General features: G+C 36.9%; 1 protein-coding gene across 1 annotated transcript; it reads right to left on the minus strand.

Annotated features, from left to right (window-relative positions):
* Positions 1-10,736: 10,736 nt before the first annotated feature.
* Positions 10,737-11,438, minus strand: LOC110901215 (N66 matrix protein-like). Its single transcript, XM_022148057.1, has one exon. It carries the CDS (start codon positions 11,436-11,438, stop codon positions 10,737-10,739), a length of 702 nt encoding a protein of 233 aa, XP_022003749.1.
* Positions 11,439-17,940: the final 6,502 nt, after the last annotated feature.

Genomic DNA, 17,940 nt, shown 5'->3' on the forward strand with positions numbered 1-17,940 from the left:
AGTTGAAAAAATTGTGGAAGTCATCAAGCCTTGCACAAAGTGTTTAGAACCATGCAAGGAGTGTGCAGCAAAAGATGAAAAGCTGGCTGAGTATGAGAAGATGAAAGAGTAGTTGTTGTTCAATCTCAACTACGTGAAAGAATCTTATGATGTGTTGAACAAAACAGTAACGGGTCTTCAAAAGACAAATTCTGAAAGAGAACAAGCATTAACCATGATGAATGCTGTGATGATGACAAAACAGAAAGCTATAAACTTCTACATCGAAAAAAATGCAAAGTGGAAGCAAGAGTTGGAAACCGAGAAAATTGAGAATGAGAGAATCAGACGTTTATTACAGAGTTATTCTAGTTCTGATTATCTTATTGATCGAATTTATCTGACTGTTGCAGGTATGGAAGCATTTCAAGATGAAAAGCCAAAGAAGAAAGATACTGGTAAGAAACCGACTGTTAGCTATAACAAGTGTCCGCCTCCGATCTGGGAAGGTTATTCTCCCAGAAAACCAAATGAGGAGCAAGTCGAAAAAGCAGTCAATATAAAGTTAAAAACCGACACAACTGATGAGTTACAAGAAAACATTGACGTCACTTTCACATCGTCTGACACTGATCATGAGTCTGAATTAATTAAAAAGGTGGTCGATCAGGTGTTGGATACTGATGAGGAGTCTGAGTCAAAGTCTGAATCTGGAAGTTCAAGTTCGTCAGTCAACGGTCCAAAACCATCGGTTAAAAGGGCTTATAGTAAAGAGTTTATGTTATCAAAAGCAAATTTGAATGATGAAACATTTGAAGTAGCACATACTTTAAATGATTCTGACAAATTATATTTTGACAAAGAATGTCCAATAAGAAGTGTCGAAATAGAAATGATTAACAAGGTTTTCAAGCTAATAGAAATTAATATTCCTGAATTGAAAGTTTTGAAAGATCTTGAAAAACCAAAAAAATCCACTTCAAGAGTACAACAACGATTAAACAAGAAAAAAGGTTACAATTCTGGTTGCGGTTTTCAAAAAAAACCAAACCATAATGGTATTATCAAAAAGAAAGGTTTAGGTTTTATTCCACCAGAAAATTATAAAAATGAGAAAAATTCTAAAATAAAAACAGAATTTGTTTCAGGTGGAAGTGCTGAGGATGAACAGAAGAAACCGTTCTGGAAACAATCAAACCAGGAGTTTCTTGCTGAGAAGAAAAGAAAAGGAACAGGAGTTTTTCATCCAAAAGAGACAAGAACCTGTTTTAAATGCAATGAAGCTGGTCACATTGCATGGAATTGTCCGACGAATACTAAGACAAAACAGGGAGTCTCTGAAAAACTTAAAGAAAAAGTTGTTGATGTTGAAACACCAACTGAAAGATTAAAAGTTTTTGAAAATTCAACTTTTGAAGTTGGTGAGTATTCAAAGGAAAATTTTTACAAAAAGAGAGCAAAAGACAACCAAATGTGGGTTGTTAAAAAGTCTGATGATAAAGTCGGCGATGATTCTGGTTCCACAAAGCCAGAAGAGCCACAGGATGAGGTTAAAGAGGTAACATCTGTACCTTCAGAAGATGATGTTGATCTTCCATCTTTGAAGGTTGAAAGTGTTAAACAAAAAGTTGGCAAGGTTGAAATCTCAAATCAATTCTATTCTGATCAGATGGAATTTGATGTTGAGAAAACATTCAATGGGAATGTTAAGAAAATTTTTGGGAAAATGGTCGAGGGAAAGGCCAAAGGGGTTAAAGATTTTTATGCAACAAAGAAGGCAACTTATAATCCTACTGAACAAGAGTTAAAAACACCCAAGGTTGGTAAAACTTGGGTGGAAACTCTTTTCCCTTGAAAAATGGACTTTGCCGGAGATCCCAGGTTTGTAATCGCGGATCAGGAATCGGCATCATTCTTGTTAAAATAGTTTTATGAATGATTTTGAAATTGTTGAAAAATTTTACAGGTGATGGACTATGCCGGAGCTTCCAGGTTGGTAAGTGTGAAGCAGGAATCGGCATCTTTATTGGTAACATGTATCTATGTAGATGTGTTATTCCTACAAGTGGTAACTCAAGGACATTAATTTGTACTTGATTTATCCTACACTTGGTATAGGAGTTTTAATTCCTACATTTGGTACAGGTTTGGTCTTACAAGTGGTACAGAGGTTTGCTTGTGCATATTTGCAAGAAGTAAATCAGGAATATTAAGTTGTACTTGATTTACTACAAGTGATTAAGATTAAATAAGATGATGAACCAGTCCCTACAAGTGGTAAAAACAAACTTATTTTCTGGAAAAATCATTTTGATTAAAACAAACTTAAGTGTTTTGAAATCTTAATGAGAAAATAGTTTGTTGAAAGGGGGAGTTCTGATTGTTTATGCCTAGTGGATGGCGAATTGAAGCAATTTGATATCGGTTGTCATTTTTCTGTATAGTTTGTTTTCAATTTTCTTTAAATGTGTTTGTATTTTAGGGGGAGTAAGAATTTCAGAAAATCCAAAAACATTAGAAAATTTGAAAAAGTCAAAAACATGATAAAATCAAAAATGAGTTTTGTTGTCAAAAAGAGGAAATGATAGTACATCAGTGGACTATCACAACATGCTAAAGAAATGGAAAGTTAAAAATGTGATAAACAATCTCACTGCGGATATGCCAGTAGGTTTTTGCACATTTAGTAAATTGTGACGAGATATAAACCGAAATTCAAACTTGCTTATTTCGTGGGTAACATTTCTTGGATATATGGGTAACCCCCGAAATCTTGTTTGAAAGGTCCCTCTTTCTGAGATACTAGGTCTTTATACTCAGTGATATCTAGGGTATTATCCCGGGACTTCTGTTGAATGGAAATTCTTACCTAGTCCCCGTATAATACTTTCTGCAAATGCTTTGAAATATAAGCTCGCCCTCAGCAAAAATGATGAAACAATAAAATTGATAATCATTGCTGTTGAAGAAAGGATCCTCTAAAGGGGACACACCTAAAGTCGAACCGTCATCTCTCTGCTGAACGGAAGTTCTGACCTGAGCTCTCATGGTTTCGCATCTAACCCCTTTACAGATATCGTCTATGGTATATTCACCTGTAAGACTGAATATTGGGATCTGGATACGGGAGTATATTCAAGTAGTGGGACACGCGAATAAGTTTAAGTCTTTAAAACATTAAACTTGTATCTCGAAACAATTGAACTTTGTGTGAAAATTTTAAAAATTTGTACAGGTTGTTTCAAATTTTCCCAGAAAATCAAAATTGAAACATATTTTGATTTTAGGGGGAGTAAAAAATTTAAAAAAATTAGAAAATTTGAAAATGGAAAAAACATTGAAAAATTCAAAAATGAGTTTTGTTGAGACAAGAGGAAATGATAGTAATTCAGTGGACTATCACAGTATGCTAAGGAAATGTAAAGTCTAAAAGTGATAAACGATCTTACTAAAGATGTGACGATAGGCTCAGCTAGACTAGTAGATTTGTGATAACGATACAAACATAAAGAAAATGCCTAGTTCTAGTGGGAAACATGATCAAAAGCATAGTACTTAGTTTTGTCCTTCTTGATTATGTGCCTGCTCAGTAATCGCTGAATGCCGAAAAAGCATAAAAACTGGTTAAGTTTTTGAGTTTTCACAACTTTGCTGAAAATGACACTGTGATTGTGTATTTCCTTTGCAAAGATTTAAACTTATTTTATTTCTTTATTTTGTTTTAAGCATTGGACATCCTCTGCGTATACGTGAGTATCGACCTGGATGTTAGTGCCTAAATGTTCTGCTTTATTTTCTTTGGTGTTTCGTTTAAGCTTTGGATCACCTCTGCGTATACGGAAGTATCGACCTGGTGGTTAAAGCCTAAACAATTTTAACTTGTTTTTTATTTTCTTATTTTGTTTAAACATTGGACTTTCTCTGCGTATACGGAAGTATCGACCTGATTGTTAATGTTTAAACATTCTGCGTTGTTTTCTCACAAATCACAGTTGATCAAAGTTTAAAGGCATTACTTGAGTTAGTGTATTACATGATGAGGGGATATGCTGAGATCGTGGGGTCCATAAGAACTTAGTGCATAATTAATATATCTAAAAGTATAAGTAAGCTTTTCGAAAGTTTTTAGATTGAGCTTAAGAGGACAAATATATCGTCAATCTATGTGAATCGTTTAAAACTTAAAACGATTAAAGCTTAACGGTGCTTGTGATGTGTTTCAAAACTGATATGATCCTCTTTCGCAAACTCACAAAAAATTGTGTTTGTACATATTTCATTTCTGCATTTAAATGTTTGTTTAGTTTTCATATGTTGAAAAATCCAAAAAGATTTTCGACAACTGATGATGAAGAGCTGATCTTCAAAATTCCAAAGGCTAAACATGACGAACTGATGGTTTGGATAATTGATTTGAAATGTTTAAAATGATTCTTTAATTTGAATCAGATTTTAGAATGTTTCAAATTTGATAGAATTTTTCAAATGTGAAAATTGGTTATCTTATAAGTAAATGAGATGTGTGTAGGTGAAAGAAAGGTTTCTGATCCTGTTGCTACGGAAAGCCAGGATACAATTCAGAACCTGTGGAGAGCCTGAACAGAGAAAAAGCCAGGGATTGATCTCAAGGTGATAGCTAATTCCAGACAGCGATCCCAGCATGATGAGAGGGGGAGTCTGACGAGGTTAGAGCCAAAGAGAAGATCCTGGTTCCTGATATGAAAGAAAAAAGACCGATCAATATTGAAGAGTCGTCATGTTGAAGACTCTCACTAAAGATTCCGTCAACATTCCAGGGGGAGTCTGTTGGTGTAGTTGTCTGTCGACTTCACCTTCGTTCGAGTCTTAGATTAGAACTGATAGTTTAGTGCACGCAAAACGAGAAAATGGAATTTATAGGTGATTCCGCTTGAAATGACACATGGTCATTTCAAGCGAAATCAGCAGAATCAGTTCAAGCGAAATCATGTGTTTGAATGTTTCAAGCGATTCTGCTTGAACATGTTATTCCGCTTGAAGCTGTGTCAAGCGGAATCACATGTCCTATAAATACCATTCAAGCGATATCAGTTGGGACGTTCTTGTTTCCGACGGCGAAGCTCCGTCGAAGTGTCTCCAAGGCTGTAATCGCATTCTGATCAATATAAGAGACAATTAAAAGTGATTCCAGTGTTTTACAAGCTAAACAAAGACTGAATCAATGAATTCCGCCTCTGATTCAATCTGAGCACTCTTCTAATCGACTCGTTAGGTCGTTTCACGATCCTACAGTGTCCCAACTGCCACCCAAATCCATTACGCAATCTCGCAACATATCTTCTAGCGTCTGAATCGTTCGTTCGCTCTGGCCGTCTGTCTGAGTGTGAAAAGCAGTACTCAGATTCAACTGAGAACCAAAGGCCTCTTGAAAGGATTGCCAAATCCTTGACACGAATTTTCCATCTCTATCAGAAATAATTGAGAGAGGCACTCCATGACGTGCAACAATCTCTCTGAGGTATAGCTCGGCCAGCTTACCTGTGTTGTCTTTCTCCTTGATTGGCAAAAAGTGGGCAGATTTCGTCAGACGGTCTACGATTACCCAAATCGTATCATGACCTCTGGGTGTCTTTGGTAACTTCGTTATAAAATCCATTGAAATATGCTCCCATTTCCACATGGGTATTTCAGGCTGTTGCAGAAGGCCTGAAGGCTTCTGGTTGTCACACCCCAACCGATGGCGGAATCATCGGGGCGCGGCACTGAGCGAAACAGATTGTCCAGAAGTTTCCACAACAACTATTATATAAATCCAGTTTAAATGATACGTCCCATACCGTATCCCAAATAAATAAACAAGTTGTCATAGAAAGCAACTAGGCAAATAATTCCGTTCCGACAACTCAGATTCAATTATTATTACAGACAAATGTTTATTATTTCTAGTCTCCCTAGCCTCGATTTCATCACCATGCGCCTAAGCATCCTAGCAACTTATGCACCTGTCACATACGTTAAAAAAAAGTCAATACATATAATGTAAAGGTGAGCACACAAGTTTGATAATAGCATATAGAGTTCGAATAGTTTACGCATAACCAGGCACGTACACAGAGGAAAACGATGCATGTTAATTATCGACATGGGACCATCGATACCAACGACTGCGGGTTGACCGTCCGAGAGGGTTCGCAATACATGATTACCACCGTAATCCATGCAAGTAATTGTCCTTTACAACCCCCGTGTGAACGGGTGCTGAGTCCAAACTATAGTACTATGTTGCTAAGGCAGGTAGATAGCACTCCACGTGTAAACATAATAAACAACATTCATTTAGTCAAGTAGCACATGCAATTGGTTAGCATTCAAATTGTTCATGTTTGATTGTGATTTGATAGGTAACGTATGTAACACCAAAAGTGCTAAAAGCAAAAAGGGATCGAGTATACTCACAGTGATTGATTGTGGATTGAAGGGAGTGCTGAGAGTAAGATTAGCCTGAATAGTTCGATAGCATAACGATAAGTAACGCAGAAAAGTAAACAAGTGTGAATGGATCGAATGGGCTGGTCGATCGAACGGCAGGTTCGATCGAACGGGCTGTTCGGTCGGCTGGTATGTCCGGTTGGACAGTCCTGTTCGATCGGCCGGTAGGCTCGATCGGCTGGGCCATTCGAGTGGATTGTTTCTTCCTCTGGTGTGTTTGTGTTTGAGAATTTGAACTTTTGAAGTTTTTGTTGCTGCATTTGAGAACACTGAAGTGTTCCTACCTTTCAAGTCGATCGATCGTGATCGACTAGAAACTTCAGAATTAGTCCTCAACTGAATGTCACTCGATCGAACAGTCTGTTCGATCGGCTGGCATTCCCTACTACGAACGAGTTGTGAAAATGATTAAGTGTTGAAGCATAGTATCTCATGATCCGAACAGTAATGTTCACCAATCGAGTGACATATTCGATCGAACACTACTTCGTCAATACTATACCTCAAGAGTTTGGAAAAGTGAGACGCCATGTGCTAGCCGATCGGCTGGCCCGGTCGATCGGCTGGTGTGTCCGATCAGCTGGGTTGTTCGATCAGCCTAGCCGTTCGGCCAGCAAGTCTGACCTGGTCGGCCTTTCGTCTAACACTTGGTCGTCTGGTTACTTGTCATTATATCGAGGTAGTTTGATAACGAGTTGAACTATGATACCTTCGTTCTTACCCGTCTCTCCGGCTCGGGCAGGAATCACCCAAGTCGGGCCGGTGAATGGTTCGGAACGTTGGTTTAGAGTTTAACCCGAAATCGATGAACCTTGTTCATAGAACCCGAATCTTGAACCTTTAAACTGTTTGAATGATTAGTTAGCCGGTTCAAGCTCCGTTTCTATCGGTTTTAAGGTATTGAGTGTAAAAGAGTTGAAAGAAAGTTGGGATTCCTTCTTTCAATCCTTCACAACTTGTGGATGTTTAGATCTTTGATAGATCTTAACTTGTTTATGTGGAAATCGGTTAGATCTAAGCTATTAATGGTTGAATGAGGCCAAAACATGATGTTCTTCAAGAACACCATGATGACATCACCCAAGAACACCTAGATCTTGGTGATTTCACGGTTAGAATCCAAGTTTTGAAAGATAGAAAGGTGTAGAATCAAGAAATGATCAAAAACGTACAAGAATTAGAGTGAAAACTTACCGGAGTTGAGAGAAATCTGAGAAAAGGTGAAGAAGATGGCTGGTTCGGTCAGAGCTTTCCAAAAATGGAAAGTGTGACAATGACAGCCCTATTTATAGGCTCCAAAAGAGGAAAGTGGCAGCCGATCGGCCAGGAGCTCTGATCGAGTGGGCTGCTCGATCGGCTGGCAAGATGCTAGCCGATCGGCTGGCCTGTTCGATCAGGTTGCCTCCTGTTCGATCTGCGACACACTTTGAGTATTTCGCGACGATTTTCGACGTTTCGATTTCGATGGACGATGATATGAATACGATAGAGTTCCTAGTCAAATTACTTTCAGTCCCAATCACTATTCTAACATACAATCTTCTATAAGTCACGTTTCGATGTCAGTTCCGATTGAGTTCGATTGCTTTTCGAGTTTCGATTCGATTTTCGATTGATTTGCTTGAATACCACACCAAACATAAAGTAAACACGCACAAGTAACACATAAGGCACACACACACGTATAACAATACCACAATTCGCATAATTCGAGTCTCGAGTTCGATGATTGTTAGATCGGTTTGATTACTGATTAGGTTAACTTTATCGCATTGTTACTTCCTATCATTCACAGTCGCAGATCGGTTCGATTTAAAACACATTCGATTACCTCGATTCTTGCTGATTACAACACATACTCCACATAATACAACTAAAACATAAAATAGACTATCTATAGTCAAAGAAAGTCAAAGTTGACTTGGACTTTGACTTTGACTTTGACATTCAAAAACACGGGGTGTTACACTGGTATTCAGCCTTTACCTTGGCACAAGTCAAACACTTGCCAACATACGTTGCAACATCACCTTTCAATCTTGACCACCAGTAGAAATCCTTTAAATCTTGGTACATCTTATCCGATCCTGGATGGATTGAGTACCATGACTTGTGAGCTTCATCGAAAATAACGTCTCTAAGACCACCAAAGAGGGGTACCCAAATTCTTCCCATGAAACACAACGTTCCTTCCTGATTGGGTACTAACTGTTTCTCCATCCCACGGAGATATTCGTTCACAAGGTTCTCCTTTTTAAGAGCTTCTCTCTGCGTAGCACGAATGCGCAATGAGAGGTCCGTTTGAATAGTCATCTCCAAAGCCCTAACCCTTATGGGCTTGATCCTTTCTTTCCGACTTAAGGCGTCTGCTACCACATTCGCCTTCCCTGGGTGATACTTGATTTCACAATCATAATCGTTAACAGCTCCACCCATCGGCGCTGTCTCATGTTAAGCTCTTTCTGATCGAATATATGTTGCAGGCTCTTGTGATCAGTAAAGATCGTACAACGGGTACCATACAAGTAATGTCGCCAGATCTTTAATGCAAACACCACCGCGCCTTATTCCAAATCATGCGTGGTGTAATTTTTCTCATGAACCTTCAACTGGCGCGATGCATAAGCTATAACCTTCTGTCGCTGCATCAGCACGCAGCCTAAACCTTGACGCGAGGCGTTGCAATATACCACGAAGTCATCAATGCCTTCAGGTAGGGATAGGATCAGTGCATCGCAAAGCTTGTTCTTTAACAATTGAAAAGCTTCTTCTTGCTTATCTCCCCATTCACACTTCTTGTCCTTTTGAGTGAGGGAGGTCAATGGTTAAGCGCTTACAGAAAAATCCTCAATGAATCTGCGATAATACCCAGCCAAACCTAGGAACTGACGGATCTCGGTTGGCGTCTTCGGAGTCTCCCAATTCTTGATCGACTTGATCTTTGTGGGATCCACATGAATTCCATCTCCGTTAACTACATGACCGAGGAACTGAACTTCACGCAACCAGAACTCGCACTTTGAGAACTTAGTGTACAACTTCTCTTCCTTGAGCAGCTCTAAGATAGCTCTCAGATGTTGCTCGTGTTCTTCCTTCGTCTTTGAATAAATCAAAATATCATCGATAAACACAATCACAAATTTATCGAGATATGGCTTGCAGACTTTATTCATCAAATCCATAAACACTGCTGGCGTGTTTGTCAAACCAAACGGCATAACCAGGAACTCGTAATGTCCATATCGAGTTCTGAAGGCAGTCTTTGGAATACTCTCCTCTTGTATTCTCAACTGGTGATAATCTGATCGGAGATCGATCTTGGAGTAGAAACTCGAACCTTGTACTTGATCGAACAGGTCATCAATCCTTGGCGAAGGATACCGATTCTTAATAGTCAACTTGTTAAGCTCTCGGTAGTCGATACACATGCGGAAACTACCGTCCTTCTTCTTAACAAACAGCACTAGAGCTCCCCAAGGCGAGAAGCTTGGTCTAATAAATCCTTTGTCCAAAAGCTCCTGAAGTTGTGTCGACAATTCCTGCATTTCCGAAGGTGCAAGTCGATAAGGTGCCTTAGCTACAGGCGCGACGCCTGGAACTAAGTCAATGCGGAATTCGACTTGTCGCTGCGGCGGCAATCCTGGCAAGTCTTTCGAGAAGACTTCAGGATATTCCTTCACAACTGGGATATCTTCCAGCTTTGGCTCAACGGCTTCCTTGTCCACGACGTGTGCCAAGAAAGCAACACATCATTTCTGCAAACACTTTCGAGCCTTCAAACAACTGATGATCCTTAGGGGTGTATCGTGCCTCTCTCCATGCACTACAATGGTCTCTCCATTCGCCATTGGAATGCGAATGATCTTCTCGTGACATACGATCTCTGCTCGGTTGCTTGATAACCAATCCATTCCAACTACCACGTCGAAGCTTCCTAACTTGACGGGCAGAAGATCAAGTGTAAACTCGTGCTCCTCGAGTTCTATCACGCAACCCCTAATGACTTCATTCGCTTCTACTAGCTTTCCATTAGCTAGTTCTATCGAATACAGAATATCTAGCTTACTAGCTACCAAGCCAAGCATATTCTTAAATTCTAGGGATACAAAACTATAATCGACACCAGTATCAAACAGTACAGATGCAAAGCGTTGGTTGATAGGGAATGAACCAGTAACTACGTTCAGATCCTGGCGAGCTTCCCTAGCTCCGATGTTGAAAACCCTTCCTTGAGCTTGATTGAGCTTTGGGCATTCTCTCTTGAAGTGCCCCACATCTCCACAATTAAATCAACCTAGTCCCTGACCATTACCATTTCCGTTACCACCTTGATTGTTGTTTTGGTTGCGGTTTCCACTCCCAGCTTGATTCCCAAAATTCCCACGATTACCATTTCCGCCATTTCCTCCTTGAGGGCGGTTTCCATACCCATTTCCACCACGGCTATTATTTCCATTACCATAACCTCTTTGACCACCATGACCAGTACCAGCCCAACATGTCTCCTTCGAATGGCCAACCTTCCCACAAGACTCACACTTTCTAACTCTGCATTGGCCGGCATGATGATACTGGCACACATCACATTTGGGCAGAGTGCCCATGTATCCTTTCCCCTTGTTTTCAGTACCAGTTTTGACCTCAGCTGGTGGGTTCACTTCCTTCTTCTTGTTGGCACTGCTGGTACCCTTCTTAAAGTTTGAGAACTTCCTTTTGTTCTCACCGGATGACTCAACGTGAGTTTCTTTCTTCTTCTGGTCAGAAATCGAAAACTTGTTTAACCGGATCGCCTCTTTAGTTAGTGACACACTCAGATCAATCGCCTCCGTGATCGTTGCGGGCTTCGATGTCGTCACCATACTCATGATTTGGGGTGCCAATCCCCAAATAAAACGCTCAACGCGCTTGAATTCTGGATCAACCATATACGGGACGACGCGAGACAAGTCGTGAAACCTCTGCACATATTCAGCGATCTTTGGGCCATCCATCTTGAGGTTCTAGAATTCAGTTTCCAATTTCTGGATTTCGGCCCTTGAGTAGTACTTCTTTCACATGAGTTCCTTCATTTCATCTACCTTTGGTTGAGTTCTCATACAACAACAGTTACCATGCAAGCATTCAAGCGGCACCATTTGAAGCTCTCTATGGACGCAAGTGTCGATCACCGTTATTGTCACGGCCCCCGACCCCACCCTGGACGGAATCGGGCACCGCAAGCAGCCAAGTGGTACCGGTGGTTTATTTTTGAAAATATTGCAGCGTAAATTTCATCAGAACCGTGAGTTAGGAAACATATCAGAGTTTAGAAAACACCGGATTTTTATTTATTAAATAGATGGTGATAAACCATGTTTTACAAAGGTAGCTTTTAATATGGGATAAACCCGAATACATAAAATGATAATTCTTAATTTAATTTAATTGATAAAATGAGCAACTTCTGTAAGTCTTGTTGGTGCCGTATCCAATTCTTACTCCAATCTACTGTAATTACCTGAAAGGCATTTTAAAAAGGTTTTGTCAACAGGAAATACTGAGTGAGTTCATTCAGTTTGCACAAAATGACTCGTAGTTATAATTTACAGTATTAAGAGCGATTACAATTGTCTCTATCTTATAATTATCTGGTCCAGTTGTCACTCGACCGGATCTGTGACTGTGGTCATATCACTTATTAGGTCCTGTCACCCAAAAGTGACATGTATCACTATTTAGGCTCACCCACCTAAAAGTGACGTGTATCATGATTTAGGCGCGCCCACCTAAAATTGATACTACAGCAGTATTGTATACAAAACCCCACTTACTGCCAGTAATTAAAGATTTGCAAAGACTTAATCCCTGTAATTATAACTGGGAAACATTTAGGATTTTACAAAGCAATTTGATAAAAAGAGAATGACTCACATAATAAGCATGCAGTATTGATTTAACAAGCTTCCTGATTCAAATTCTTCTGAGAATTAGCATCTACTTTGATTGTAAGTGTATGGGGTAGAGTTTAGTCTACTGATAAGCCTGATAGCCTAATTTAAACAATAATGCGCACGAAACTAGGTAAATAACTGAATACAACTTTTACGATAAGCTCACGAGATTTAAACCCTCACGACGAATAACAAAGTGCAATACTTAAACATCCAGCGGATTCGCAACGAATGACAGAGTATAGCCAGAGTTCCGGCGACACTCAAACATCCTGTCGGAATCACGACGAATGACAAAGTATAAACCCAATTTGAGCAGCACTTAAACATTCATCGGATAGTTTCAATTGATTGGACATTGAATCGTAGCAGCGATCGATTTAATACCCTGTATCGTAGCAGAATTCGAGCTTATGTGTGTGTTTTATAGTAAACAGAAGATAACTTGATGTACGAATTGAATTTCTTTGTCGTTCCAATGCCAAAATTCAAGTCCTAATGCCCTCTATTTATACTGAGAATTTGACCCCCTCGCGTGACGCGAGGGGTCACCTTGGGGGCATCGCGTGACGCGACAGGCCACGTCTCATCATAGGGTTGCCACGTGTCCAAATAGCTTAGCTGAGTCGACGGATCTTAAAAATTCGATTCTGACAACGAGTTATGAGGATAATCGTCAATAGGGAATACCCCCTGAGTTTTAGGGGCCCTGATCCTGATTCTGATTGTTCTGAAAATTTTAGGGGTTGTGCAGGATTACTTGGGTGTTTCTATTAGGGTTTCCTATTAGGCGAATAAAGCAAATAAAATAATATATAGAATTTTTTATGAGAGTTGTTACAGAATAAAATGGTGAGAAAAGAGAATGGGTCCACTTTGTAACTTTAGGGTTCAACTAGAGATCCTCCTGTGATAAATCTTGGGTATAACTTCTGATCTATTAAAAATATAATGCACTCGTGTTAAGTATAATACTCCTAATTCAACCTTGTCCCTATGTCACGAGACAGAACCCCAAATATGCGTTATGTGGCTCAGATCAATCGGAAAGGGTAGCGGTGATCGGGAGTTAAAACACTTAAAACGGGCATGGCTTTATTATTATTATAGTGTAAATAATAAAAATAAGAATATATATATATATATATATATATATATATATATATATATATATATATGATCTCGAGAGAGTGGGTGTAAGAAAATGAAAAGAAAGCTAGACAATTTAAATGGCCGATGGTTCTTTACTTATAGTCATTGTTTACTTGACTATTAATCAAAAGAAGTTCATATCTATGTTACACGTATATTATTTGTGAGTTATTATTTCAATTCTTTATTATTTTGAAAGACACGTATACCATTCAATGAACACGTAGAAAACTTATGTGATATCTATCTTTGTAGTACATTGATTTATTTATTTATTATTTTATTTATATAAGATGGGATATGAATTAGACACGACAGTTTCTTGTGAATTTTATATGTTTGGTTTCATTATTATTATTATATTTATTATTATTTTTATTATTATTAATTTAACTACTTTATTCATTTGGCGTGTATAACTTCTAAAATATGATGTTTTACAAGACAATGAATATGTCATCAGAATGAGAATATTTTTGTCTACATTTTTAACCAAGTTTCATTAAAAACAGAGTAGGTTCAAATATAATGTTATTTTTATAATTTAGTTATTAGACGGTCATCAAGCCCGTCTAGGTACTTCATATTTCTAATAGTCGACTTACCTGTAATCTACCCGTCTAATAATATAAGTTTTTATATACTTTTATTTTATTTAGAAAGGTCACCTATATACATGCCAATTAATAATATTTCAACCAACTATATATAAAATAGTGTTTAAAATTATTTGGGTTGAATATTTATATTAAAATAAACTAGTTACTAGTTACTAGTGGTTAATAAATTTAACCAAACCTATAATTCTTATATAAAATAGGAATGTTACATTCTCCCCACCTTGTTTTAAATCTCGTCCTCGAGATTTGGGTTACGATATTTCTTTTAGACTTATGTCATCTTTTAGTCAATAAAAACAATATTAAGGTAGATGACACATAATTAAAATATCAAATTTTGTGAATACGAGTTGTACAATAAGTAGGATTCAATGGTTCAACTGAATTAGTGCAGGAAATCGATGACAAACGAATGAGATGAAATGATATAATTTCCAATGTGACCAGATTCAAGCCAAAAGATATATGATCAATAGATTTTTAAAATGAATGTGAAGGACTTTTAGAATCAATAAAATTCTTTGTCAAAAGAAAGCTTACTTTGATTAACAACTGAGGAAGACTTAGAATTGACAGGTTCAAAATGAAATAAAGGCATGAAAATGATTTGTCAAATATTGAATTATGATATGAGAAAATCAATGTGCTAAGATGAGTGAATTGCAAGGATACACGAAAAGACAATAGAGTTAGTGTATTATTGTCTTAATACATAATTGCATTAAGACGATTTTAATCAAAATGTTCGATTAAAGATAGGTGATATTTTAATTTATTAAATACCTTTTCCTTTTATGTTATCATAAAGTAAAATAATAGATTAATATAGATAGTTTTTAAAATATCAAAACCCGTGGTAATTTTTACAAAATAATGATATATGTTTTATAAATATGTTTATTCAAATATCCTAGAACTCACGATTATCATTTTTAAAATCAAGTATGTTTAACTATAAGATTTTATAATAAGATATTTTAAATCATAAAAGTAAAATAATTTATTTTGATATCAATACATACTTAAATATTGGCTTGAGTAAATAATATTTGATATTTTAATATATTAAAATACATATATTCTAAAAATAATATTTCTATAAGTATTTAATAGTTGTGGAATATTAATCAAGATGAACAATTATTTATAAAATGTCTTGTCCATGACTACTTAGACAGTTATTTAGATAATTTTATTCGTCCCTCTAATTCTTGTATTGTTTTATGAAAATATGTCTTCTCCTTACAGTACAAAGTATATATATTTTTATATACATTAACTAGTCATTATCATGGTTGGATATTGGTTAGTGCTGCCTTGTTTAAGCATGGGTGATCAGTCCATGCCTAACTAAGGCTAGGCTACCCAATACCTGCCCCTGACAATAACCCTAGTATCTAAAAATAATACTAATACTACTACTATTATTACTAATAATAAAACTAATATTAATTACCAAAAATAAATAATAAATAACTAAATATAGATTTAAACGAGAGTATACCTCAAACATAAAAATATAAATTCTTTACCTCAATGGGTTTAACAAGAATTTTAAATATAGTAATATTATATTGTAAATTAGGTAATTACTTATGTAAGTTTCCATATATAATCAATTAAATTTATATAATGTATTCATTGACTCGATATCGAAGAGTCATCGTTTAGCAATAATGCGGTTCATAGTGCCAAAATCAAGTATAGCGAAATGATATTTGAGTTTGGATAAAACGACAAATTAGAATGAAGCCCTCTTGTGGTCTTCATAAATCAAACGAACCACATGCGCAATGAACACTGCATGTGTGGATTTACCAAGAAATGAAACAGATCAATATTCGATATTATGAAAGAAATCCTCATGGTATGATGACCATTAGGGGAAGTAGAAACACGAAAGTCAACTCATTATATGCAGAAGTCAGAAAAAGAAATATAAGAACTTTATCTGGAATTTCGTGTGATAACCGTTGTTAAGTGACTTTACCAGGGAATGTCGAATAAAATGAAATAGGAAATTTGCAAAGGTATGTGACTCTTTTTGCAGCGCCAATAATTATGATTCTGATTAAACTATGTACCGATTGTTGTGAAATATTGTTTTAACGTACCTCAGCAAGATTCGTGTCGTTTGTAGGATCGCGTGGCAAAGTGCTTCTTTTTTATTAGTAGTTCTTCTACTGACGGAATTAGTATTGGTATCATCGTGTCCAATTTATATTTTCCAAAGGTCTTGCCTTGGAAGTCGTGTGTGATAACTTCGACGTCTGTGGACATATAATTTAAGTTTTATGTGTTTTCTTGTGCATTAGCACAACTTTATATGCTTCTTACTTGCGTTAATAGTATATGGTAACGCATTGGTAATTCTTATACTTTTGATGGCGTCCCAACTTAAAGGGTTCTCATTGCACGAGTTACGAGGTAGATGATCAAACGAAATAATGTTTGATATCGGAATTATAAATATATGCAAGAGATTCCTGATAAAGAAATCTAGATTTATTATTGACACATATGCTTTGTGCTTTATTCTTAATTGACTTTTGGAATTCCTTATAGATATACATATTTATATAATCATATATTTCACATGCTGTAATATACATACCCTCTATAAGGTCAATGTATTTAACAGATTCATATTTCCAAAAACAAGTCAAATATCAGGTCATGATATTATTTAGGGAAATCTTGTCACTGATTTGACATATTATTTACCCCGTCTTATCCGGTTCGCGCCGGAGAGGTAACCTCAGTATATCCGGACAAGCTAGAGAGTCTGCTACACCATACCCAGTCTTGCCGGAGAAAATTTTCTATTTCCCATAAATAGTATCTTTTCAAGATTTTAAAAGTGCCTCTTTTATTAGGGCTTGTATCTAGAATCAAGGAAATTTGTATTTCCATAACATATCTTTATTCTAGACCAAGTAATATCAATAAGCAAGAATTAATAGTAATTAAGTGTTATTGCTTATTTATCATATCTTGCAATACTCTAATTATCATTCTTATGGCATACTAAAATCCATCATACTTTATTTACACAAGTATGTAGCTTAGCTTATACTAAGGCATCTTTTCTTAAGTTCAAGTCTAAATGCTATCATGTGTGCTACCAGTTAATAACAATCTCCTAACTCTTTTATATAAGGTTAGGTATTATTATCACAACACCTATAGGCTTAAATCAGTGGCTCTGACACCACCTTCTGTCACGGCCCCCGACCCCACCCTGGACGGAATCGGGCGCCGCGAGCAGCCAAGTGGTACCGGTGGTTTATTTTTGAAAATATTGCAGCGGAAATTTCATCAGACCGTGAGTTAGGAAAAATATCAGAGTTTAGAAAACACCAGATTTTTATTTATTAAATAGATGGGGATAAAACCATGTTTTACAAAGGTAGCTTTTAATATGGGATAAACCCGAATACATAAAATGATAATTCTTAATTTAATTTAATTGATAAAATGAGCCACTTCTGTAAGTCTTGTTGGTGTCGTATCCAATTCTTACTCCTATCTACTGTAATTACCTGAAAGGCATTTAAAAAAGGTTTTGTCAGCAGGAAATACTGAGTGAGTTCATTCAGTTTGCACAAAATGACTCATAGTTATGATTTACAGTATTAAGAGCGATTACAATTGTCTCTATCTTATAATTATCTGGTCCAGTTGTCACTCGACCGGATCTGTGACTATGGTCATATCACTTATTGGGTCCTGTCACCCAAAAGTGACGTGTATCACTATTTAGGCTCGCCCACCTAAAAGTGACGTGTATC

The sequence above is a fragment of the Helianthus annuus genome, chromosome 6 (assembly GCF_002127325.2).
Source record: "Helianthus annuus cultivar XRQ/B chromosome 6, HanXRQr2.0-SUNRISE, whole genome shotgun sequence".
Lineage (NCBI taxonomy): Eukaryota > Viridiplantae > Streptophyta > Magnoliopsida > Asterales > Asteraceae > Helianthus > Helianthus annuus.